The sequence below is a fragment of the Nycticebus coucang genome, chromosome 6, assembly GCF_027406575.1.
Source record: "Nycticebus coucang isolate mNycCou1 chromosome 6, mNycCou1.pri, whole genome shotgun sequence".
Classification (NCBI taxonomy): Eukaryota; Metazoa; Chordata; class Mammalia; order Primates; family Lorisidae; genus Nycticebus; species Nycticebus coucang.
Genome location: NC_069785.1, coordinates 30325648 through 30352754, shown reverse-complemented (window position 1 = coordinate 30352754; position 27107 = coordinate 30325648). Strand labels below are relative to the sequence as shown.

The 27107-nt window shown below is 42.3% G+C and overlaps 2 protein-coding genes across 2 annotated transcripts; one reads left to right on the top strand and one right to left on the bottom strand.

Annotated features, from left to right (window-relative positions):
- The first annotated feature begins 478 nt into the window (after nucleotides 1-478).
- LOC128588615 (60S ribosomal protein L23a-like) lies at nucleotides 479-979 on the top strand. The gene has a single exon (XM_053595514.1). It carries the CDS (start codon nucleotides 479-481, stop codon nucleotides 977-979), a length of 501 nt encoding a protein of 166 aa, XP_053451489.1.
- Nucleotides 980-1799: 820 nt separating this feature from the next.
- Nucleotides 1800-2931, bottom strand: LOC128588403 (forkhead box protein H1-like). Its single transcript, XM_053595177.1, has one exon. It carries the CDS (start codon nucleotides 2898-2900, stop codon nucleotides 1800-1802), a length of 1101 nt encoding a protein of 366 aa, XP_053451152.1. The 5' UTR covers nucleotides 2901-2931.
- Between the last annotated feature and the right edge of the window lie 24176 nt (nucleotides 2932-27107).

Genomic DNA, 27107 nt, shown 5'->3' with positions numbered 1-27107 from the left:
CTGAAAACAAGACAGTGTCTTATTTTAAGGTGTGCTCCCAAAGATGCGCTAGGTCTTATTTTTAGGTGATGTCTTATCTTTCTTGTAAGTAGGTCTTATTTTCGGAGGATGTCTTGTTTTCGGGGAACCAGGGTAGTATTAAAGTAATTTCATCTGTTTTGTTATTTGTCTTTTAATGTGGCTACTAGCAAATTTTTTAATAAATTGCATATGTGGCTTGCATTTGTGACTCACATTATATTTTTATTTGATTGCATTATGCTATAGTTCTTTTTTTTTTTCTTGAATTTTTTTTTTTTCTTGGTTTTTGCAGTTTGACCGGGGCTGGGTTAAGCCCACCACCCTTAGTATATGGGGCCGGCACCCTACTCCTTTGAGCCACAGGCACCACCCTCTTCAATTGTTAATGCCACATACAGATGTATTAAAATTCAGCTACTGAAATTGGGATTTAAGAATTTTGGGCTCTTTTCACAAGATGGCACTGAAAGCGAAGAAGGAAGCTCCCGGCCCTCCCAAAGTGGAAGCCAAAGCAAAGGCATTGAAGGCCAAGAAGGCAGTGCTAAAAGGCATCCACAGCCACAAAAAAAAGAAGATCCGTACATCACCCACCTTCCAGCGGCCAAAGACTCTGAGATTCCAGAGGCAGCCCAAATATTCTCGGAAGAGGGCCCCCAGGAGAACCAAGCTTGACCACTATGCCATCATCAAGTTCCCCCTGATCACTGAGTCTGCCATGAAGAAGATAGAAGACAACACACTTGTGTTCATTGTGGATGTCAAAGCCAATAAGCACCAGATCAAACAGGCTGTGAAGAAGCTTTATGACATTGATGTGGCCAAGGTCAACACCCTGATCAGGCCTGATGTTGAGAAGAAGGCATATGTTCGACTGGCTCCTGATTATGATGCTTTGGATGTTGCCAACAAAATTGGGATCATCTACACCAAGTCCAACTGGCCAATTCTAAATATATAACTTTTCACCATAAAAAAAAAAAATAAAAGAATTTTGAAGTTCATCATCAGGTTCCAAAAGATTCATAACATAATATTTTGAGGGAGTATATATTTTGTAAATATAAAAAATGTATGTTTCATTGTCGTTTTTAATGTTTTTTTGCCTTGAACTCTATTTTGCTCTGATTTTAACATTTTTACACTTGTTCTCTTTGAGTTAGCATTCAACTTGATGTATCATTCTCTATTCCTTTGTTCTCAAATGTCTTGTTTTTTTTTTTGCTTAAGTATATCTTTTATAAACTATATATAACTTTGTTTTCCAAAACACAATTTGAAAGACTCTTCTTTTTTTTTTTTTTAAATGTTGCAAATTCCTTTACTGTTATCTGTCTCTCCCCACCATGTCTTTATTCCCTAACCCCTTTCCCCCAAAAGGTGCTACCTCCTTCCCAGACGGTTGAGAGAAGACAGGACTTCAGGCTAGACCCCTGTTAGGCTCTCCCTCCCCCAGCCTGGAGCCAGGGTAGGGAGGTGACAGATGATGGGAGAGGGATAGGTGGATGGATGGGAGATGGCCTGAGAAGGTGGGGCCAGGAAGGACTGTTCCAGGCTAACCCCTACTCCCTTCTTTGCCATCCCTGCCTCCAGGGCCAAGGCAGAGGCCTGAGTGACTGCTGGGCCGCACCACCTGTGGAGTAGTCCAATAAACGTTGTGGACTCCAGCAAGGCTGGTCCTGGTGTTTTTGAGATTGCTGTGGCCAAAGACACTCTCCTGGCCTTGGTTCCCATCAGTGAGCTGGCGGGTGGGAGGGAGCAGCCACCTTGCTGCAGGAGCCTCATAGGTTGTGCCAGGAGACCAGCCAGCTGGGGGTGGGGGCAGCCAGGTCCCGAGGCTGGCTGACCCACACATCATAGATGCTTTTATTAGGGGGCACCCCTTGGAAGAAGGCATCTAGATCCCAGAGCAGCCTTGGGGCCCGTGGAGTTTCAGGGGTCACCCTCCAGTAGGCTGGGCTGGTGGAAGATGGGCACCTGGGACAGGAGGGTGGTGGTGGTGCCAAGGGGACAACCACATTGGGGGCATAGATGGGCAAGTAGGAGGTGGGCAGCTGTCCCCAAAGGGAGGGCCTGTGTCCCCCATTGGATAGCCCCCGGAGGGCTGGTGTATCCTGCATTAAGTGGAGGGGCCAGGCTCTGGGCTCTGGGGAGAGGATAGTGGGGCCAATGGCTCCCTTGGGGGAAGTCTGCCCCTCCTCTGTCGTGGGCCCTGGGAGGGGACAGAGGGGCCACAGGAGCCTTTCACAGGAGGGCAGGGGAAGACTAGGTACTGCCTCCTCCCTGTTATTCCTTGTGCCCCCCAGGGCTGTGCTGGTCTGTGGCACCAGCCTGGGCCTGAGGGATGCCCCCTCCCCCGGGTTCCCTAGCAGGGATTTGATGCTGAAGCCTTCGCAGGGAGGCGGGGGACCAGAAGGCCGGTAGGGTTGACCGTGCAGCACATAGGGACCCAGGTCTTTGACGAAGGCTCCATGTGTGCCTCCATTCTGCCAGCGCCTGCACAGGGCCGTGTTCTGCAACCGCAGGGCCTCTGCCAGAATCAGGCTCACGTCCACAGCCCAGAAGTTGCCCTTGGCCTGGGGCTTCGCTGGGTCTTTGGGTACCTTGAGGAAGCATCGGTTGGAGGAGAGGTTATGCCTGATGGAGTCTTTCCAGCCCTCGTAGTCGTCCTTGAAGAAGGGGAACACCGCTTGGACCTGATGGATGATCTGGGCCAGCTTCAGCCTGCGGGAGGGTGCGGCCTGAATCACCAAGGCGATCATGGCTAAGTAGGTGTAGGGAGGTTTGTCATGCCGCAGGTATCTCTTCTTCCTCCTCTTGGGGGGCCGGGAGGGTGATTGTGCCTCCAGGGGTCCCCGGCAGGAATTGCTGCAGGGCCCCATGCAGGGAAAGTAGACAGCGTGGGCAGGGGCCTGGCCTGATTCAAGACTCTTCTTTTTTAATAAATTAATTCAATTTGTTCACATTTATTGGGGCTGTTAATATCTTACAACTGGTTCTTGCATCCTTTTGTGTTTCTAATTGATACCTCTTTCTTGACTTCAGGTATATTGGGTTAGTGGTCTTCAGTATCCAAATGGCTTTAAGTTGGGAAGATTTGTCTGGGGCTGGTAGATCCACCTCCAGGGTGGCTTACTCACATGGATGTTGGCAGGAGCCCTCATTCCTCAAGACAGCCCTCTCCATAGGCTGCCTGAATATCCTTAGCACTTGCTGCTGACTTGTACTCTGTATCGCTGTCCTCAGGATCGGCTTCACCATCGCCTGGCACGTGGCCCAGGACAGGCCCATGTGGTGGTCAGTGGCCAGAAGCAGCAGAATCAGACTGTGGCCGTGCTGCAGGGAAGGGGCTGAGTGTGTGTCAGTAGGGCCAAGGACTGGGAGTGGCTGAAGCCACGGAGAGGGTCCGGGGGTGAAAGGAAGGGCAATGATTATTTTAAAACCATAACATGACCAGGCTTGGTGCCTATAGCTCAGCGGCTAGGGTGTCAGCTACATACACTGGAGCTGGTGGGTTCGAACCCAACCTGGGTCTGCCAAACAATAATGACAACTACAACCAAAAAATAGCCGGGTGTTGTAGCAGGTGCCTGTAGTCCCAGCTACTTGGGAGGCTGAGGCCAGAGAATTGCTTACACCCAAGAGTTGTAGGTTGCTGTGAGCTGTGATGCTATGGCACTCTAACGAGGGTGACACAGTGAGACTCTGTCTCAAACAAACAAACAAAAAAACCCCCAACACACCTACCAGCACAGGATTAAAGCCAGCCATGTGCTGGAAGCTGGACACTCTAGGGGCTCAAGATCCCCTTAAACAGATCCACAGGCCTGGACAGAGAGATGTTTTGAGTCTCATGGGGAGAGATTGTTCTCCATCCTCACTTGGTGTTATTCTGTGCCTTGGAATTAATGCAGGCACAGCCCCAGGGCCATCTAACAGTGGTCACCTCCCACTGCAGCAGAAACTTCCTTTTGCTTCCTGACCCTGGCCCTCTATGCCTCCTTCCTACCCTCAGGCCCTGGAGCACTGTGGGGGTACACTTCTGGTGTGCGTGGCAGGCGTCAGTCCTTTGTGGGAAGTTCCTCAGAGAGCAGTGAGCAGGTCTGGAACAAGGTAGGGTTCTGGGGAGCATGGAGCTGTGAGGTCCTCTCCATCTCCCACCTCCACTCACATACCTGGTGTGTTTTTTGCTGCCATCTATGTTACTTTTGAGCCACAGCCCTGGTTCTGCTTGGCAGAACACATCTGCTTCAGTCTACACAGGTGGCCAGGGATACTCTAGAACTTCTCTCTCGCAGTCCTCCATCAAAGCCCAGATCCGAGATCGTGTACTCATTTCTGGTCCAGATCCTCTCCTGGCTCAGATGTCTGAGATGTCATAATGTGGGCTCAGTGCTACCCACTCAGGTCCCTTCATTCTGGCTGTCCAATGAAGCCCATTCTGGGCTGTCACAGGGACCCCTCATCTGTTTGCAGACACAGCTAAGAGAAATGACCCCTTTCCAGGCCCACCAGGCCAGTAGGACCTCATGGAGCATTCCAAGGGCTCCCACTACCTCTGCAGACCCTGCCCCTGCTGTCCTGATGGGCCCTCTACAAGGGCTCAGTCTTGGGCCCCTCTAGACCTTGTTGGCAGAGAATGCCACTCCTTCCTCAGGGAGCCTGTACCCTCTGACCAGCCCTCCCTGCTCCAGGAAGACACTGTCCCACTTTTTCTCTGAGCTTGTCACAGTTTACAGCCGTCCAGCCCCAGCCCCACCCCAACCCTCCTCTGCCCCTGCCAGCCTCTGGCAAAAGCTCACATCGCAGCACCTGACCCCAAAAGTGCCTCACATAGGGCTGGTGTTTACACCATGAGTTCTCAGCTCTGCTCATTAAAGCCAACACTAAAACAGCAGCCTTCCTGACATCCTTCCCCGGTACTATTTTCACTGACTTTTCTGGAGGGTGCTGTGCCTGGTGCTGAGTCTGGGAGGTGAATGGCAGTAAAGGGGTTACTAAACCGAGGGTTCCTGTGGGCAGGGCAGATCCCTCACATCCCTTCTTCTTCATGGCTCTGGGATCCCATGGAGACCAGCTGGGCAGAGGGACCCCAGCCCCTTGCACTGAGGCTCTGGGCCTGGAGTCCAGGCAAGCAAAGGTGCAGGCTGAAGGCACAGCTCCCTTGCCCTCCTTGCTCAAATGCCAGATCCTGCTGCTGAGCCAGCTATTGCCCCACGTGGAGAAGAGGAGGTGTGAGCTCAAGGGGAGGTGGGGCAACTCTGCCTGGCTCTCTGCTGCTGCAAGGGAGCACTTGGGGAAAGGGTCCAGGAAGTGGAATGTCCCAAGATCAGGAAGGAGTGTGCCCTGGGGTCAGGATTTCTCTTTGCTTCCTGAGCCATATCATCCTACCCCTTGTTCCTCAGGGGATGAGACAAACAAAGTAAAAGGCAACATTTGGAGGGAATGTGGCTAGCAGCCTCCAGATCTGCAGGGAAGCCCCAATCACCTCTGACATGCTCTGTCCTCTGAGAATGGCAGGGCAGTGGCAGCTACAAGGGACAGGACCAAGGGGTGTAACCCAGGGTCCCTAATGTCAAAGACGCCTGGGATCTCTCATGGTGGAGCTTCAGGCTTCTTCTTATCCCGTCTGAATCAGCAACCGCTCCTGCTCTGGAGTTAGACTTGCAACCCAGGCTACTCTAAACACATTTCCCTCTGGCAGGAGTGGCTGCGCCAGGTAGTATCTGCTGCTTCGGCCTCACACTGGTGGCTCCATGTCCCCGGGTCTTGTTCTCCAGAAATCCAACTGCTCGTTGGCCCTGCCCGGATGCTGATTGCAGGTTGGCTTCTCGGCAGGGGAGACTGGGTCAGAACCCCAAACTCTGTGACCCAACTATATTTGGTCTAATTTCCTCTAAAGAACTCTCTTCCCCCCAGAGATGCTGGCACTGGTGGGGGAGCACTTTCCCTGCTTTTCCTGCTCCTCAATTCTGTCTCCTCATTGCTTGGAAGCTCATTTTCTGGAAGCATCTGGCTTCTTGGTTATGTTCCTCTGTCCCTTGTCACACCTGTCTCCTCTTAGGAGGGCTCTGTAGTGCTGATTGCCACCGCTGCTGTCTGTGCACCTCGAACAGTGAGTGGATGACAGAATGTGGGGGAAGTGAACATTGATCCCAGGCAATAATGAAACCTATATGCACAATATTGCACTCCTATCCCATCCACATTTAAAACCACATGCATTGTCATTATCTCGTTCAGTCCTCACAAGCCCAGGACTGCCATGTGCGGTTGTACAGGTTGTTCACTGCACAGGGGCACCCAGCCTAGAAACAAGTGGGAGCTGAAATTTAGCCTATGTTCTGCTTGACAAGCCTTGCACCCTGGCATGGGCCATACTCACCTGAGGGACTGGGTACCTTTAACATTCGGGCTCTGGTGGGGCTGTATAAGAACAGAAGAAAGCTTTTTCCAAAATTCACAGCAGAGGGCACTATGGACTATCAGTGTCGCGGTATGACATTACTGTGATTCTTACAGAGCACACAGGGAAATTGGGACTGGGAGGTCTAAGTGACTTGCCCAAGGGTGGCCAGTTTACGGTAGAGCAGGAATCTGGCCTTGGGTGTCTTTAGTCTGGTTCTCCGACTTTCTGCTCTAAGGACTTCTGTCAGGGCCAAGCATAGGCAAACAGACTCTGCCTTCCTGACTTTTTCTTAAGCCCAGGCTTAATCCTGCTCCTGCTCAGATTTTGTTCCTTGGTGATCCCCAGGGGTGGAGTGGAAGAAACATTTGAGCGTGGGCCTAGGAGCAACTTATTCATTCTCCGTAGCCCCGAGGATCGAGCAAGAGCTCCTCTTCTCAACTGCAGTTTTCTCATTTCATTTCTTTCTCAAATGCCGGAGGCCTACGCTACCAGTAAAACTGCACTGCTGGGACTCACCACGTCCTTGGCTATAGACCTGGCACCAAAGGTCGTCCAGGCAAACTGTTGCCGAGACTCATCAAGACTGACTTCGGTCCTCTCACCCTGCTCCAATACTTCTCATTTGTGTCTATTCTTACCTGAAAGCTCACAGATCGGCTGGAGAGGTGTACCTGCCCCCTCCAAGGGAGTCCTTCTAGGTTCACTTGGGATCTCATCTTTTCCCAGTCCTCTGGACACCTCCTTCCACCAGCCAGCTTCCAACAACCGATAAAACTCAAACTTTCCCATCTTTGGTCACCCTAGAGCCATCATGTTATTTCACTTTCTCCCATAACAATCCTCCTCCCACACATGCCCTCTGCAAGTTTTTTCATTATCAATGCACATGCTGAGTGTTAGGATGGAAAGCTCAGTAGCGGCCCTGTGAGGGAGGAGAAAGAATTTCTCTAGACTGAGATTAGGATATAAGAGTATAAAATTTATTTTATCTTAGAAAGAGAAACGGAGTGAGAGAGGTGAAGAGAATGTTGAAAGAGGGAGAAAAAAGTGAGTGGAGAGATGTGGAGGCATTGCAAAGAAGGAAAGGAGGTTGGCCCGCCCTGAGGTCCAAGGGGACAGCTGAATTTAAGGAGGATGAAGAGAAAAAAGTAATTGCAGCCAAATTCACAAGGTATTGTGAATTCAAATGTATCCTGGCTAGAGCTCACATTCATAGTCCATTGTTCCTCTGGGACATTCAGGAGCCTTGCACGCTGGCATGGGCCACATTCACCTTGAGACTAAGGGAACAAATTCTGAAAGACAGAGAGCTGAAGAGAAAGAATTTTACATTCTGGACTCCTCCTTGGTTTGAGGATCCTTTTCCTACAATTTGGTTGGAATCTCCAGGGACACAAAGGTCTCCGTTTCCCATGCCTGCAGTCATGAAGCATTTGGCCACCATATTGAGGAGTGATGCCAATCTAAGAGGAAGAAAAGCCCCACGGCACCAGGGGCATGTGGAAATTTACAGTGTTGAAATCCCTGCAGTGGGGCTTCCAAAATACAGATTAAGATTCTCAAGCGATCTCTATGTATAGGTGCAGAAAAAGGGTTATCAGCAGAGTCACAAATCATTTCCCTGGTTGCAGTCCATTGCTCTGAAGCAACAGGTGTGATTTCCTCGCTCTCCAGGGCTGTCCAAAGGATGAAAGTCCTGCAAGGGCTGCCACTGTCTGTGACCATAAATGTTGCCGTAGTTGTGGAATCTGCGTGCTGGGGCTAAGTATGCTACATCTCACTTGCTGCCAAACCTCTCATTTTATCTCTTAACTTCTGCAAAATTCAAAGGCGTTGGCTACCATAAGTATATCAGGTAGCAGTTCTTGGGAGGGCTTGTGTTTTCAAAGATGAAGTCCTTTTCCTCATTATCACACTTACTTAAAAAGTTTTTAAACTTTATTTTTATAATCTCCCCTTAGGTTAGAGTGCAGGAAAGCCAATGACAGTGCCATGTAGAATCCCTAGAAGTCAAGATTCTTCCAAGACTATTTGTTTCATGGGGCACACTCATTGCTTTTTAGACAATGATGGGTGAGTCTGCTCCCTTAGGCTAGCCTCTTTGCTTTTCTAGCATTACACAGAAATATGTGAATGTATCATTGCTTTCCAAAACAAGATGTCCCAGATCCATCTTGATTCTTCTGCCTCATAAGGCAGCACTTAGAGAAGCTTTGGTTGCTGTGCCTTTAAGACACAGTGAGACGCAATGAGCCAGATGAGCACCCAGGCACAGAGAGGGAGAAAATACAACCAACAAACAACTCAAAAGAAAAGGGCAAGAGATGCAGACACGTCACAAAACAGGAAGGATATCTAGATGACTCATCACCTTCTGAAAAGGGGCTTAGCCACATTAGGAATCAGAAAAGTTCAAATTAAAAACAAGAGATACATCAGAAAGTTATGAAGTATTGGTGGAGACGTGGAGCAACAGTGTAAGGTGAACGTTCAACATACTGTATGGAATGACAATTCTACTTCTAAGTACATACACGGCCGAAATGTATGCGTTTCTGTAGCTTTATTTATAATGAACTCAAACTGAAGCAACTCAATGACCATCAACAGTAGAAAGTATAAATTGTGGTCTAGTCATACAATGGCATACCACGTGGATATAAAAACAAATAAGCTGAGAATATGTACAACATGGACTGTATACACCAGTGGTTCTCAACCTTCCTAATGCTGCGGCCCTTTAATAGAGTTCCTGTGGGTTGACCCACAGGTTGAGAACTGCTGGTATCCACGCTCAGATATAATACGAGGTGAAGTAACACAAAAGACTACATGTTGTGTGATTCCATTTATGTGACTGTAACAGAAAAAACCCACAAAAGTAAGCCATAGTGTGCAGGGATATACTTAGCGCTTAGGCAGTAGGAATATGAAGAGAATCAAGCAGCAGTTGCCATAACAGAACACAGGGGTTGGGAGAGTAGCGGAGAAAGGGTGCTTGTGGGGGAGGGTGAAAGGGACTCTGGGGGCTGGCACTATTTATCGACAGCCTGTTTGGTTATATGGTCATTTATCTTGAGATAATCATTGTGCTTATTGAACATTTTTGTTTTGTGAACTCCACTGTTGGTGTGCTCTACTTAACAATCTAAAAGTTAAAAATAATTGCTTTACCTTTATAGCAAAGTAAATACAGGTGGTTGGAGTAGACCTGCTTTCAAAACTCTGGTAGTTGCAGTTTTGGGTATTTTTCCTTAAGAATTGGTTAGAGAGGCTCAGCACCCATAGCACAGTGGCTACTGTGGCAGCCACATACACTGAGGGTAGAGGGTTCGAATCCAGCCTGGGCTAGCTAAACAACAATGACAATCACAACAAAAAATGGCCAGGCATCGTGGAGGGTGCCTGTAGTCCCAGCTACTTGGGAGGCTGAGCCAAGAGAATTGCTTAAGCACAAGAGTTGGAGGTTACTGTGAGCTGTGATGCCACGCACTCTACCAAGGGTGACAATGAGATTCTGTCTCAATGATAACAACGTCAAACTTACCCACCTTTGTCTTTTCAAAGACTGTAGAGAAGTAAGATCAGTTACAGATTCAGCCTAGTTTACATTGAGCTGCCATTGCTCAGCACCTTTACCCAAAGAAGGGAAAAATAAATCCTTTATAAATCCTTTACTCTCTTTGTGAAATAGACAAAATAGTCCAGTTGCTCTTGTCATTCCTAATCCACCCAAACAGGTGTCAACTGGTACTTATTAATGCAAGTTCTGCCTTCTTGCTTGTCAGTTGTTATTCTGTGTAATTTCTTTCTATATAAAAAACCTGTTTGTCCTCCCTCTCCTCTTTGGCCATAATGACAATATTCAGAATGGAAAAGAAAATGAAAGAAAATAAGAAAATAATTCAAGAGAAGTTATTAAATTTGAAGATCCAATTTTCAAATAAAAGGAGTTTCCAAAGGTGGAAAAAACAGACAAAAGGATAAAATTAATTCTGAGAAAACACATACTATTTTTGAAAAAAAATTACAGAGACTACTACCAATGTCCCAGACAAAATCAAGAGCAAAAGCAATAACAAGATATAGTTTCATAAAAATTTAAAACCATAAAAAAAGAATTCTGCAGGCTTCCGAGCAGAAGAAAGTAGGTCATTTTCATGGAGCAAAATATCAAACTAGCTTTGGCTTTTTCTACTGCAATGAGCAATGCTAGATGACAATGTGATGACAACTTCTATAGAGGGATAAGTCACAACTCAAGAATAATGGACCATATCGAGTTATTTGTATAGGCAGGCAACAGAGAGACACTCTCAGACATGCGTAATCATAAAAAATGTGGTGGCCAGGGCCCTCTTTGAAAATATATATATATTTTTAAGCTGCAATATATAGTCTATAAGACAAAAATTAGAAAAAGAAATTTAAGTGAATAGTATGTAAAAATGAACCCATGATCATTATTGATACCAAATACAGTAGAATCCCTGTAAATTGATCACCTAAGGGACCGTAACAAACTGGTCAACATATGGAGGTGGTCAACATAAGGAACTAGGCCTACTCTACTGATTCATACATGTGGTGCATGTCCTAAGGAGGACACCTAAGGAAGTGGTTCGTATTGGGAGGTGGTCGATTATGGAAGGTCTACTTGTTAAAGAAGTAAAGATAACTGGAAGTTTTACTTCTGATACTGACATAATTATCTAAAGTAAGACACAGAAAGTATAAAAGAAACATGGAAAAGAAAAAATTTTTTTTTCTTCTAAAACATTTTAAAAGAGAAAGGAGGCTTGGCACCTGTGGCTCAAGAGGCTAAGGTGCCAGCCACATACACCTGGGTTGGCAGCTTCGAATCCAGCCCAGGCCTGCCAAACAACAATGACGGCTGCAACCAAAAAATAGCTGGGCAGTGTAGTGGGCGCCTGTAGTCCCAGCTACTTGGGAGGTGGAGGCAGGAGAATTGCTTGAGTCCAGGAGTTGGAGGTTGCTGTGAGCTGTGATGACATGGCACTCTACACAGGGCGACAGCTTGAGGCTCTGTCTCAAAAATAAATAAATAAATAAATAAATAAATAAATAAAAAATAAAAGAGAAGGAGAAAATATGGTTCTTATAACCAAAGAGATGATGACAATGCCTACTAAATGTTGAAAAATTAATCCCAAATATACTAAGCACCAGATTTTATAAAAACAATCTAAAACCACCTTTAGAAGGCAATATCTGTCTAAATTGGTAAACAAAGTTAATATTCCAAAATGTTAAAGTTAGTAAGGCTGAGGCATGATAGGTCATTTAAAAATAGTAAGTAAGTAAATAAATAAATAAATAAATAAATACAAAAAACAGAATATAAGAAATTAACCTTGATAAAAATTAGTATTAGTTATCAGAATTGGAATAGAAATTAACCAGGTTATAAAGTTTCAACAATGAAAATCACCAGTATTCAATTTATTTATTCATCTTTAAATTAGAACGTTAGGGTGTACACGTTTTGTTTACATCGTTTTTGTTCAGATTGAGCCAAAGTTATACACATAAGTGTGCCTCTCATCCAGTGTGCATCATACCCAACAGGTGTAAAAATACCCCTGCCCCCCTCTCCCAGCTTGATTTTCATTGAGATTTATTTCCATATGTGCTCTTGAGCATTGAGCAATTAGTTCCAATGGTATTGAGTGCAATACCAAATTGTTTGTTTCTCCATTCTTGTCATATTTCACTTAGAATGGTTTCTAGTTCCCTCCAGGTTGTCCAAAAAGATACTAGATTACATTTTTTTTTTTTATGGCTGAGTGGTACTCCATGGTACGCATATACCACATTTTATTAATCTGTTCATGTGTTGGTGGGTGCTCAGATTGCTTACACTCCTTTGCAATTGTGAATTGTGCTGCTGTAAACATTCGGAGTGCAGGCATCCTTCTCATAAAAATGACCATTTTTTTCCTTTGGGTATATACCCAGCAATGGAGCAAGACATCAAAGAAATTCCTTTTATTGGCCTGGTCTGGGGGAGGGTTTATAGGAGGTGTGGAATGTTACCAGGTGACTGATACACAGACTGACAGTGTTCTATGTTTTCCTGAAGTTTCTTCTCCCATTTGTCTCCAGATTTTCTGCCCCAAGGAACTACCCTCCTGGCCCACATCTGCCACCTGCAGATTTGGTCACTGCCTAACATTAATTTATCATAGACCTTTTACAGACAGAAACTGATTATATATAAAGATGTATATTCTTGGTTATTAATATTTCTACAAGTTGCATGCTAACTTAACACTATTGCAAGGAGTAGGAGACAGATACACAAAGCCTGCAATTGGATAACATTGTCCACAGATAGTAAATCTTTATGTTAACTATTAAAACGTCATCGGATGGCTTGGCACCTGTGGCTGAAGCGGCTAAGGCGCCAGCCACATACCTGAGTTGGTGGGTTCAAATCCAGCCCAGGCCCGCCAAACAACAATGACAGCTGCAACCAAAAAATAGCCAGGTGTTGTGGCAGGCGCCTGTAGTCCCAGCTACTTGGGAGACGGAGGCAGAAGAATCACTTGAGCCCAGGAGTTGGAGGTTGCTGTGAGCTGTGATACCATAGCACTCTACCCAGGGCGACAGCTTGAGTCTCTGTCTCAAAAAAAAAAAAACACAAAAACCCCCCCACAAAAACAAAAAAATAAAACATCATTGGATATTGGTCTTAAGCCTTTGGTGAACTTGGTATTTCTGTGAACTTTCATTTAGTTTGATGGCAAAATTGGACACTAAAGCTGAAAATGGATCTTTCTTATGCATAATTATATTGGTACTAATTTACTCATTTGCATTAATATTAAGGTAATTGGATAAACGATATCACTTATTCATAACATTTTTGTTTTGGACAGAGTAATATATCCTTATAGAAACATTCTCTTTCCATTTACAGAGATTACCAGAGAATTAGAGATTCTGCAAAAATTTTAACCATAATACTTAAATAAAGAGCAGATTTAACTTTAAAAGGTAGATAGACCTGAAAAACCATCATTTGTCAAGCCCCAAGGCATGTTCTGAAAGGAGTGTGAAGAAAGGGCACTGTCCCAGCTCTGCATAACGAATGGAAGGATCTGTCCTGGGAAGGAGCTGTAGAGCTCATGCTGCAATCAGGACCATGTTTCTTCTTATGAATATTAATTAGGCATTAAAGTCCCTGAGAATCAGTGTCTGTCCTTAGGAGGTGTTATGTGTGGTCAATAATTGTTTAACAGATAATTAGGATTAATGAGAAGACATATGGGCCTCACAATGACAGGAAGCCTCTGAGAGGATGGTGGGACCTGGAGGTGAGTGCTCAGACCCGACTCAAGCTCAGAAACCTGAAGCCCAGAAAGGATGTTCTGGTCTTTTCACTGTTTCCTCTTTCTCTTTTCCCTTACTCTGCTGTGCAGTGGTTCTCAACCTTCCTAATGCTGTGACCCTTTAATACAGTTCCTCATGTTGTGGTGATCCCCAACCATAAAATTAAATACTAAGTAGCAGTGAAAATAATTTTATGGTTGGGGGTCACCACAACATGAGGAACTCTAATAAAGGGTCGTGGCCTTAGGAAGATTGAGAACCACTGTGCTATGGTTTGAATGTGCCCTCTCTAAAATTCATGCTGAAATTTAATCTCTATTGTGGTGATATTAAGAGGGAGGAATGCCTTCTCTGCTCTCATGAATGGATTCAGGATCGTAAAGGGCTGGAGTGAACTAGCGTAAGCCCCCTTTGCCCTTCTATCCCTTCTGCCATGTGAGGACACAGTGTTCATGTCTCCAGAGGATGCAGCACCAAGGCACCATCTTGGAGTGGAAAACAGCCCTCACCAGATGCTGAACCTGCCAACACCTTGATCTTGCACTTCCCAGCCTCCAGAACTGTAAGAAATACATTTCTGTGGTTTCTGAATCACCCAGCCTGTGGTATTTTGTTAATGCACACAAATGGACTGATATATAGTCTCCCTTGCTCATTCTGTGACCTCTGGCTTCCTACATCTGGCACAGGAGAGGAAAAGAGTCAAGAGTGGAAAGTCTTCAGTGACTGAGACAGTTCTAATCCGGCTGTGGTGCTCTGTATGTATGACCAGTATCCAAATGATTGTTCATGAGACGATTTGGGGGAGCGGGGGTGACTGGAGACCTTTACCTGAACTTCCTGGCCCAGCTAACATGCTCTCCTGCAACCAATTAGAACTTCCACATTCAGACCTTGGCACCCTGCACCTCTAGCCTGTTCTTGGTGGGATCCTTTCTAATTCCAGCTCCTATTCACAGGGTCCTTGTCAGACCATAGGAAACATCTGAGTTGTCCTATTTCTGAAGGAGGTGCAACTGTACCCTTGGTTTTAAAATTATGCCCATGGGATTCTAATTGATGAGATGACTGAGTGCCGACACTGAGAGAGGACAATGTCATTGAAAGAATAATCTATTACTTATATTTCCCAAGAGAAGGTGACATGGCACAGCACACAGGGCCACGGGGGAAATATCAGGTTTGATCAGGCAGAGTATGAGTGAGGGGAAAGTTGAGGCGATGGCCTTTATTGGAGTTCCCATGGGGAAGGCAAGCAGGGCAGAGTAAACAGGGCTACTTGAATGATCCCAGAGGGCTTTGGGGCACAAGGGCTATCTCTAGTTGTCTGATACCTGGCCGTGAGATGATTTAGGGCAGGGAGAACTTTGTCCTGGTGTGTGGGTTAGATAAGGAAGTGGAGAGACTCAGGATTGGTTGGTTTGCATATAAAAGATGTGCTTGTAATCAAGTTATTATTATCTTTAGAAATTAGTTATCCATGTGAAGGGCAGTCTCTCCCTGAGTCTGTAAGACCTATATATGTCATAGCATTGAGAATACAGAAAGTAAGAAAATACAACTAGTATAATTGGCCCTGTAATGCCAAATAGACAAATACAGTATCTGAGGAAAGACACACCACCACCCCTTCTCACTCTGTTCACACACACACAAAAAAAAATTCCCCACCGATTGTGGTCTTTAGATGATTTTCCCACCAGTGACTCAGTACTCATCCCTAATTCCAAGGAAAATATGACAAGCACTTTGGGTGGCTCTTATGAACCTGCTCACTTGACTTAACCTAAGAAAGAAATGAGGTCTGAAAAGAGGCAGGATCCAGCTTTGATAACTCTCTAGTCTCTGACACACTGGAGAAACCCTGTCTTCTCATGTTCCACCTCTCAGTAAATTCTTAGCCTCCTCTTATATAACCTGGAGGCAGAGGGGAGGATAAGGGTGAAAAGAAAACAGGAATTGATGTCTCTCTGCCTGTCCTATACAGGTGGGCCATTATTTACAGTTTGATCTTTAAGGTCTGAACTATAATAAAATCTTATGAGCCCCAGCTGACTGAATGGACCCTGGTTGTTCAAGGTCACAGCACCCCAGAAATACCCTAAAGCTGAGTTGCTGGCCATGAGAAGGGAGTTCAGTTCAGGTCTTTATAAGAGAAGGCTAAGAATTTACTGAGAGGTGGAACATGAGAAGACAGGGTTTCTCCAGTGTGTCAGAGACTGGAGAGCTGTCAGAGCTGCCTCGCTATGTCCCCTTTCTGTCCTGGAGATGTCCTTTATAACTCATTAACAGGCCTAAGACTATACAAGACAAAGCTTAAACAACACCTGCAGCTCATAAATTTACTTAATAGATCATTTGAGTCTGGGTATATGTCCAGAATACATCCAGTGGCTTGTTTCTTATTAACAGTCTTCCTTATCTTAACTTACAGCATTCCATGCCCTTAGACAAAGCTTTGTTTCTTTAATTACAAATCAAGGGATCTTTAAACTCACCTACAATCTGTAATGCCCTGCTTCAAGATGTTCTGCCTTTTCAGGCCAAACCAATGTATACCTTCCGTGTATTGATTTATGACTTTATGTATAATTCCTGTCTCCTTGAAATGTGTAAAACCAAACTGTAACCCAGCCACAACAAGACCACTTACTCAAGGCGTCTGGGGCATGGCTCTCCAGGCCAAGGTCACACAAATTTGGCTCAGAATAAACTTCTTTAAATTATCTTGCCACGTCTGAGTTCGTTTGGTATTAAGGTTTTAGGCTGTCATTTTTTGTGTGTTTAAATGTGAAAGAAGTAATAGCTTTCATTAGAGATATATTACCTTAAGTAATTCATCTATAGGAGTTGTAATAAACTCTAATAATACCTCTGGATTGAGTATCTTAAACATTTCTCTCTGACTTTAATTTGCCAAAGGTGTAATATGTGATTCAAAAATAAGTAAATAAATTCAGAAAAGACATAGATAGAATTAGAGGCATTTAGTATTTAAACAAAGGCTAATACTGTACAAATACTATTGGCTATTCCTCATCAATAATAATGAAATTACTTTCAGTAATTAAAGTATGTTATTTTACAATAAATGTGAACAAGGCCTCTATTTGTGTTTATAAGAAGGTAGCTTAGTTCTAAGAGTATCCTTGAAAAGAAGATTCTGAAGAAATTATGTGAGCTGGTGGGCATATGAATGTTATGGGCAGAGTAAAAATATTCATTTACTTAGTAATCTTTCCTTGTACAGTAAATGCATATGTGAAATCAAATTATTTCATACACAAAAATCAGTAATTAAAACAGTTTATTTATTTATTTTTTTGCCTGGGGCTAGGTTTGAACCCGCCACCTCTGGCGTGTGGGACCCGCACCCTACTCCTTGAGCCACAGGTGCCACCCTAATTAAAATAGTTTAAACTTTTAGTGGAAGAAATTATGGAATAAAATGTAACTTTAAAAATATTCAAATGCTAAGTGTTGTTGCTTGTACCTGTACCTTATACCTAAGGCAGGAAGATTGCTTGGGCCCAGGGGTTTGAGGCTGCAGTGAGCTATGGCTGTGCCACTGCACTTCTGCCTGTGCGAAAGAGTGTGACCCCTTTTCTAAAAAATGAATGAACAAAATAAAATATTCAAAAAACCCCATAAATAATAAAATAGTCTAACAGTGATATTGGAATAGAAAAGATGAACCATCAGAATGGATGAGATACTCAAGAAACAGACCTAGTATATCTGAACTAATGAATGATTAAGGTGGAATTTTAAATTAGTGAGGGGAAAAATGGGTTACTTATTTAGGGAAACTGACCATCTAATGGGAAATCAATAAAATTAGATTCTTATATCATATGTACAAATAACTTTAAATCGATTAAATATTTAAATGTGAAAAATAAAATATTTCTGTAATTTTATAGAAAATATTTCTATAATCTTGAAACAGGCAAGATTTGAACCCCTAAAAACACAAAGAAAAGACCTATAGATTTGAGTATAACAAAACTTAAAATTTCTGCACAGCAGAAAATACAGCAGGCAAATGTCCAAAATGACAAATGTCCAAATCGTAACAACGTGTTAGCTACTGTCACCACACAGGGAAGTCAGTGCCTGCTCTCATTAGTGCTCACAACAAGTTACAAGCAGACATGTGAACTTGTTTCAGAATATTTATGGGATGTGTGTCAGTGCTAACATACTCCAAGGCGCTGGTGATGCACAACTTGTTAAGACATTGAACTTTATTGGTGAGGGCAGTAGGACATGGCTAAAGTGTTTTAAGGAGTTCAGGGAAGTTCATGCTCAGATTTGACTTTTAGCACAATTGTGTTGGCTGAGGGGTGGAGAACCAATTGGAGGAATGTTTGGGTGAGTAGATTTGAAGGCAGGAAAACCAACTGGTTTACAGCAGTAACTCAGCCATAACTCAGATGGAGATGATGGTAGCCTGCTCTAAGTATGGGATGTGAGGATAGTGAGAGACCTGTTTGGAAGGCAAATTAGACAAGATTTCTTGGATTGCACACAGGGTAGATGCAGGAATGAAACGTGATGTATAAATTTCTGGCTTGAGTAACTGGGATGAAGTGCCATTTCACTAAGACAAGGAAGGCAGAGGGAAGGGAGGAGTGTAGAAGTAAGATAATGAATTCGGGTGTTGACATGTTGAGTACTTGGTGCTGTGGTACGTCCAGGAGAAAAAGTCCAGAGCACAGCTGGATGTGTGTAGTTAACCCAGTTAGTTGCATGTTAATGGTAAAAATAGTCCCTAAGTGGATACCAACTAATTATGCTTTTTAATGTTGAATGAACATATTTTCACAAACCACTGTTACTACAATGAATAAGGTAGGAACAGTAGGAAGCCGTTTTTGTAAACCATACTACTAACATATTTTTCATCTTGATCTTCAATTTTCAGTAGTATCTCTTACCATGGACTTTAAGAGACTAATTCATGCTACTGTTTCTCATGGCCGTGTTTGTCATTTTGCTTAGAATAGCCAGTTTGTGTCATCATTTTCTTATATAATTGTATGTAGATTAACAATCATTAGAGGTACATGGATGTATACATTTTAAATGTTTAAAATGGTGTTAGTTTTCTTTTGAAGTTAAGATACTTAATACAAGAGTCATGGAACTTATTAAAATTTACCACCAATGTGATTATAGGAATTGTAGCCTCCTGCACCAGTGCTGTCTCCAAGAATCCTGTGGAATACTTACCAGTGTCCAGGAATTGAATCCATCCTAGCTTTCCAGTGCTAGAACTGTTCCCATCACTCCTGCCACATGTATACTCAGCTGAGCTGAGACTCCACAATATGCATTGCTGATGAAACAGAACACCAAGGACCATGCTGAACCCCTGCTCACACTTAGGCTGTGACAGGGTACTTGAGCATGCCTGCTGCAGTGTCCTTAGCCCCCCTTCTAAAGCGCACCTACTCTGGGAAGGTGATCAGTGAGCTCCAGTGTCACCTGCTGCTCTCCTCCCAGACCCAGCCCTGTCCTCTGATGTTAGGCACCAGAGCTGACTCTGGTTTTCTTTGCCTATCTCTGTTCCTTACAGTGAATTCTCTTGTGGGCTTTTTGATGTCTGTCTCTGTAACCTGCCTCCTTCAAGGCTTCCCTAGCCATCGGACATTTTCCACATATCTGAACCACAAGGACCTTTCAGCCCTTATGGAATTAAGTGGCTATAAATAGGTGGAGGAGAAATGTCATTAGATCTCCTTCACTTGAGCTCCAGCTATTGCTGGAACAGGACTCTTTTATATACATAGCTTTCAGTACTACAATGCTTTTGTCTAACTTGCTTTAAAAATTATGAACCTGGCTTGGCGCCTGTAGCTCCATGGTTAGGGCACCAGCCACATGCACCGGGGCTGGCAGGTTTGAACCCAGCCCCGGCCTGCTAAACAACAATGACAACAACAACAAAATAACCAGGCATTGTGGCGGGCACCTGTACTCCTAGCTACTTGGGAGGCTGAGGCAAGAGAATAGCTTAAGCCCAAGTGAGCTGTGACGCTATGGCACTCTACCAAGGGCGACATAGTGAGACTCTATCTCAAAAAAAAAAATTATGAACCTCCAAAAGTCTCATTTAATACCTTCTGCTTTCAGGCAGGGGTCTATCTTTACAAACTTTCATCCATTTCACACCAACCTATTGTCTATCGACACCCAAACACATTGCCTTCCTTAATGTGCCTCCCATCTCTTGATGTGTCTTCAGTTATGGACAGCAGCATCCTCCACGTCTGCTCCTCCAAGTCCTGTCTGTGTCCCAGGGGCCATTCGAGATCCTACAGCAAACAGCCGTATCAAGCTCTCTCATCCCACAGGCCCATTGCATTTTTTGAACTTTTAGCATAACCCTCATTATTTATTATTACCATAAATATTCATTGAACAAAATTATTAAAAAGGCAATGTGCCATGATGACAAAGAGCAGTGGAGTAACACCTGGGTCCACATCCCGGATTTGCCACTTTTAAGTTGTACAAGTTCCGGCAAGTTATTTCATCTCTCTGTGCCTCAGTTTCCTGATATGTAAAAATGGGGATAATGATAGCATCTCCCTTTTAAAATTATTTTGAGAATTCAACCTATTTATTCATGCAAAGCATTTAGGATAGTGCCTGCACAAGTAAGTGCTCAATAACTTTTGGTTATTGTTATGTGTTTTATTTTTAAAGTATAGCATAGTGACTAAGTTGCTTTTCAGTCACTGTCTGTAGATCAGCATGGAGGACACATACAAAGGCTTAGCATCTGCCTCTGATCATCACGAAGCTGACACGCTTCCTTGAAGAATGCTTTGCCATCCTCATTTTAAACAACTTTTGTCCAGCAGAGAATTGTCCCAGAATACATTCTCTGAACAATTTGCTTTTGTTCTGACTCCATCCACTTTTGCTGACTTCAATTCTCATTGAATGACAATTACTTAGTACCTGCTGTATGCAGGGATATGCTAGGACTAGATAAGCCAGCCCGAGCAAAACATGGGTGAACCTGTCCTCAATGACACTTAAAGGGAGATAGGCATTAAATCAACATAAAAAGAAATACGCAAATAAATATGTAATACAAAACCATGGGGAGTGCTATGAAGAGTAGAAAGGAAGCAGAACAAGAGGCACCGAATTTACCCTGGGAGGTCAGTCGAGAGCTATTCAAAGAAGGCATATTTCACTGGAGACTTGACATTAGCAGGAATGGCCAGGTGAAGGGGGAAAGGAAAACTTCAGGTGTATGCAAAGGTTAGAATGAAGGGAAGAGTTGATTGAAATCCAGGAAATGAAAGAAGTATGACCTCGGCCCAGGGTGTGATATGAGACAGGAAAGGGAGGTGGGGTGGGGTCCCCTAGGAGGCTCATAGACCACGCTAGGGATCTGCAATTCTCTTTGAAGAGTATTGGAAAGTCATTGAAGGGTTTATGCACTGGAGTAACAAGTAATTGGATTTATTATCTTCAGGAGATTGCTCTGGCTGCAGTGTGAAGTGTGCATTGGAAAGCAGTGAAAAGGAATGAATAACAGCTCCCTGCAACAACGGACATGACTCCCCAAATGTATTACTAAGCAAAAAAAGCAAGTCACAGGAGAATGCATTCAGATTGATTCTATTTATAGAAAGGTCAAAAAAAATAAAAACAGACAAAACCTAGCAACACAGTAAGAAACTCTGTTTGTATGTATCACATAAAGAAATATAAATAAGGCGGTGCCTGTGGCTCAAGGAGTAGGGCACTGGCCCCATATGCTGGGGGTGGAGGGTCAAAACCAGCTCTGGCCAAAATTGTAACAGCAACAACAAAAGAAATATAAATAAACATAAAGAAACAACATCTCAAAATTCAGGAGTGTGGTCACTTCTCTGAAGACACAGCAGAATTTCTTTTCTTTCTTTCTTTTTTTTCTTTTAGAGACAGTCTCACTTTGTTGCCCTCCATGGAGTGCTATGGCATTGTAGCTTACAGAAACCTCAAACTCTTGGGCTCAAGTGATCCTCTAATTTGGAAAGGGGCATGTGGAAGATATCAAAAGCATTTGGAAATACTCTATTTCTCAAGCCCAGTGGTGGTGCCTGAGTTTTTGTTCTGTAAAATATTCATTTATGTACATGATTGCAAGAGGGACTTTGCCTAACAAATGCAATCAGTGTAATCTGGTTTATTGTACCCTCAATGAATCCCCAACAATAAAAACAAATATTCATTTGTCTTCTATATACTCTTCTTTATGTCTGTGATATTTCATAACAAACATTAAAGTTACCTAGCTCAAAAAAATTTTGTAAAATGTTAAAATATGAAAAAGTTGGATGACAAATGCATGTGAGTATGTGTTATATTATTCTTTATATTTTTCTATGTGCTTGAAATATTCCAGAAATGACAATAAATAGAAAAGGGAAAATAGATCCAAGGAGGCCGAGCAGCAGGGCCTCTGAGCCGCGTGACTCCCAGGGCACCTTCCTATTCTAACTCTAGTGTGTGCAGCGATGTGCCCCAGGGGTGGACACACCTCGGCTACAATTTAAATTTTGCCACCTGGAGCCACACAGTGCCACAGCTGGCCACCAACAAGGGAGTTCCTGCAAGAGTCTCGGATAAGGATGACTTGGATTGGGAAAGTGGCCCTGGGGTTAGAGAAAAATAGACATATTCAAGTTATATTTAGGAAGCAGATGAGAGGACTTTAATAGATTGGATGTCTTACTGTATTAAAGGGATGGAAGGCTCACATGTCCCGTGTTATTTGGTTTTTCACAAAGTACTATTCCAAGAGCTGAGTGTCTGCTGGGTCACAGATGCATTACAGACACTAATAATGCCTCACTAGGAAATTTCAAAACTTTAATATAATTTTCTCAGATTTGGTGATTTTTTTTCAAAGTCCCCTGAGAGACCTTTAAATTCTGATTTTATGCCAGATTTCCAAACACCCAACTGCCAAACAGCTTCAGAGGGAGCCTGAAATAGAAAAGAGATACTTGTAGCACCTCAAAGACTACACTGCTTTCAAAATACCTGTAGAACCCACCTTGCTTTTGCATTCCTGAAACACCATGGTTTATGTACTCACATTCTCTGAGTTCCTAAACTATGGTTTCCCTTGAGAAAATAGCTGCTGGTATTTGCCACTGTGCCCAGAATGTACACCACACAGTCATTACTTGGTTCTGCTTCTCAACCCAGTGGGCCAGCCTTGCTGATGTGCCAGCATCTGCAGCCATCACAGACAAGGGTGTGTGGTGGCGATGGCCCTCCCTGCACAGGGGCCACTGGCTCTACCCTAGTGACAGCCTGATGTCCCATCTCATCAGCATAACATCCCCAAGACATACACATTCTTGTGGTAATTGAAAAGAGGTGGATTTGGCATCTTTCTGTAAGCTCACTCCATCAGGGCAGGCCCCTGTAGCTCCTAAGTATGTTTCTCAGATTCCAGGGCACTGTGAGGTGGCTCCTGCACATACCACACTTCCACACATCCCTGTGTCACCTGACAGCCAGGCAGAATGTGTGGAAGAGCTTCCAATAGTCCTCCCACCTTTCATTCAAAAAGTACTCCTCTGATGTAAGCCACTGGGTCAGATTTAGTATAAGAAATGAAGAAAGCTGTCAAAATACTATCTTTAAAGGTATTTATATCCACTTGTGCTGTAAGGGTATGTTTTGAGTGTTCAAGAGCTAATTTGAATAGTCACTGTCTTTCCTACTCATGCACTAAATTTTGCTAACTTCCTTGAAAGTTTTGCCAGTGTAATAGTCTTTTATCCATTTACTGGGAGAGTTTATATTCATTGAGTCTTTATGTTTAGCAGTGTAATATTATTAAACTGATTTTCAAAAATCAGTTGGGTATTTTGTGTCCAGAAGTATTTCTACCATAAGTATTATAAGCCTATGGTCTTAAGCTGATGGTAATGATCTGATGGTATTTCTTGTGGCTTGTCATAATTAGGGGCAAAGGAATATTAATGTTATGTGTTCCTGGGGTTCCTATGTTGAGACCAGAGTCAACACAATACATCCGGAAGTGTTGAGCAACCCACAGTGACAAATATCGTTATTTATGTTGCGACTGCTACTAAAACCTGACAAAGAAAGCAAATGAAGACGGTACTATAGACCAATTTTACTTGCGAATATAGCTGGAAAAAATAAAAATGTCAGTAAGACTATATTCAATAGCATCTTAAATGAATAATACGCGATGAAGCAGATTTTATTTCTGAAATGAAAATACAGTATATAAAAAAGTATCACATTCATAAGTTATGACATAAGAAGAAAAAAAGAAATCATTTCCAAAGATGCCAAAGGGAACTTAATATAATTTAAAAGACATTTCTAATTAAATAAAAGCTATTAGAGTATCATGATAAAGAGAATGTAACAGAAAGCCAAAGCAACATTGGATTAACAGTGAAACACTAGAGGCCATTCCATTAAAGTCAGGAAGAAGATAATTATACTCACTATCAATGCTATTTAATACTGTGCAGGAAATCAATTTAATAGGCCAAGAATTTTGTTTAAAAAAGAACCCCCTAAAAATATTAGAAGAGATAAACTTTTTATTATTCTCACATGCTATCATTGTCTTCCAAGGAAATTCATGAAAATTAACAAAAAATTATTAGAAAAATAAAAGATTATAGCATGGTATAAATTACAAAATAAATATTCTGAAATAAATAGCTTTTTAAATACTAGTGATAACCAGTTAGAACTATGACTAAGACAAATGGAATTACATTTGACAAAAAACCAGCAAAATATTTATGAGTAAGTGTAAATTGAAAAAAAGAGTTCAATATTGCTATATGAATAAAATCTATATGAATAAAACTGTTCAATATTGCTGAAGGACAGAGAAGAAAACCTAAATGTGGAGTGATATACCATGTTCATTAATGCAAAAACTGGATATTTGTCAATGTGTCAATTTCCCCAATTAGATTTTTTAAATTTAATGCCATTTTATTCTAAATATTCTATATTTGAAATTTTATGAATTTAAAATCTATATAAAAGATGAAAAATAGTTCAGTAATATCTGTACAGCCTTCACCTCAGTTTACTAGCTATTGGTAAAAGGTGGATATTAGTCAACTGTTAACAGGCTGCCATTTTTACTTTATCTCATACACTTTGGTTTTCTGAATCATTTGAATGTAAGCCACAAACATCTGTGTCACTTTTCCCCTAAACATGTTAACATGCATTTCCTAAGAATTAGGCACTTTGACATAGCCATAGTATTTGTTTCACACTTGAGACAATAGCAATTGCATAATGCCACAGAAAAACAGCACTTGTAACATAACGTAGACTTTACTGTGTATACAAGTCATCTGGAGATCTTGTCAAAGTGTAGATTCAGAAGGTCTGAGATATGGGCTGAGACCATTTCTAACAAGGTCTTAGATGCTTTTGATGCTGCTGGTCTACAGACCACAGTTGGAGTTGTAAGGATCTATGAAACAGTCCATGTGCAATTTTCCCTAATAAGCCCCCAAATGTCTTTTTGTAATTGTGTTTTATTTTTTCAACTAAAGATCCAGTTTCATATATTTCAGTTGATTGCTATGTGTATCACCAGTCTTTAAAAATCTAAAATAGTCACCCAGTATTTTCTTTTTTTGAAGAGTACAAGCCAATTGTTTAGAAGAATGTCTCATATTTTGAATTTCTTTGATGGTTTATTCATGATTACATTCAAGTTTAACTGTTTGGAAGGAACACAGCATGGTTGATGTTATGTACTTTCTACTGAGACACAGCAGGACACACATATACATGTCAGATGTTGCTCTATTGTTTTGTGTTTTTACTTTTTAAATCTTTTAATTGCAGAACAGATTTACATTTACAGAAAAGTTGCAAAGATTGTTCAGAGGATTTTAATTTACGTCAAACTATCCCTACAGTCACCTTTGAGGTACTCTCCTTGGGAAGCTATGCACTGACCCATCACCTAGTCTGCCTTTCAAAGCAATTTTGGAACTCTTTTTCTGGAATGGCCATCAGAGCTGTCATCATGTGGGGTCTGACAAGTTCATGAATTCATTCTAGAGAAAGTGCTACATACCTCATTACTAAATACCATTATGGTCACCAAATGGCCAAGGACAGTGCTTTGAAGGTGATTCTAGTGATATTCGGCAATGAGGTATGTAGCACTTTTTCTAGGAGAGGTTTGCGAACTTAATTGTCTGGCCTCGCATATTCAAATTATAGGAATGACCTAGGAGAGTATCTTGATCTTCAGTCAAGCATCCCTTAAAAAGAATGTAAAAAAGCACAACTCTAAATTGAAAATATTGGTAAAACTTCAGTAAAATTAAGACACCATTAAGAAATGAAAAGGCAAGCCACAAAGTGGACAAAGTATTTGCAATACTTATACCTGAGAAAGGACTTGTATACAGAATATATACAGAACTACAAATTGAAATACTGTGTTTTGCATAATATGTATGATACCAAAATATGTTTAAGAGAAAAAGCTGAAAGAATATTTGCCAAAATAAACTACTGGTCATGGATCTCTTTGGCAGTTATGATTACAGGGAATTTCACATCATTTTTCTCTATTTGTTTCTACAATAAAAATAGCTTTATTGTTTTCCTTTGATTCTATAAATAATTTATGGTCGTTTAAAAATACCCTTTTAAACAATATGGGCAAGTATGAGGAAGAAAGTAAGTGCTTGACATTCTAGTAATTCCTCATCCTCTTACCCATGCTTTTATTGCTTAAGAACACGCACACATATTATTTTTGTGTGGGTGGATGTGGGAATATTTATTGGATGATTTCCTCTTGTCTCTTTTCCTTCTTTGTTCTGTCTCTGTGGTTGGTTTATTAGAGCCTATGTCATATAGTTTGTCTATATCAGCATGTAGAATTTCTAAATTCTTTCATATTGGCTGATAGCTTTCTTTATGATGAAACAGTTTAAACATAAAGTATAAAAAATGACATAATGAACATCCAGGTACTATAACTCAGCAGAAATAAAACATTACACATAGAATTGATTCCTTCTCTTCTCCTTCCCAGTCTCTCCCCTTTCTTCCTCTAAAGAGGAAATCATTTTAATAAACTGAGTGTAGAAAATTCCTATGCATATCTTCATACACTTACTACATATATATCCCATATATATGTACATATATGCACACACACATATATAAATAGCATATGCAAGCATACATTTAAACTTAATATATGATATCACATTGAATTTGTTCTTTGTCAACTTGCTGTCTTTGTTCTCATTACGTG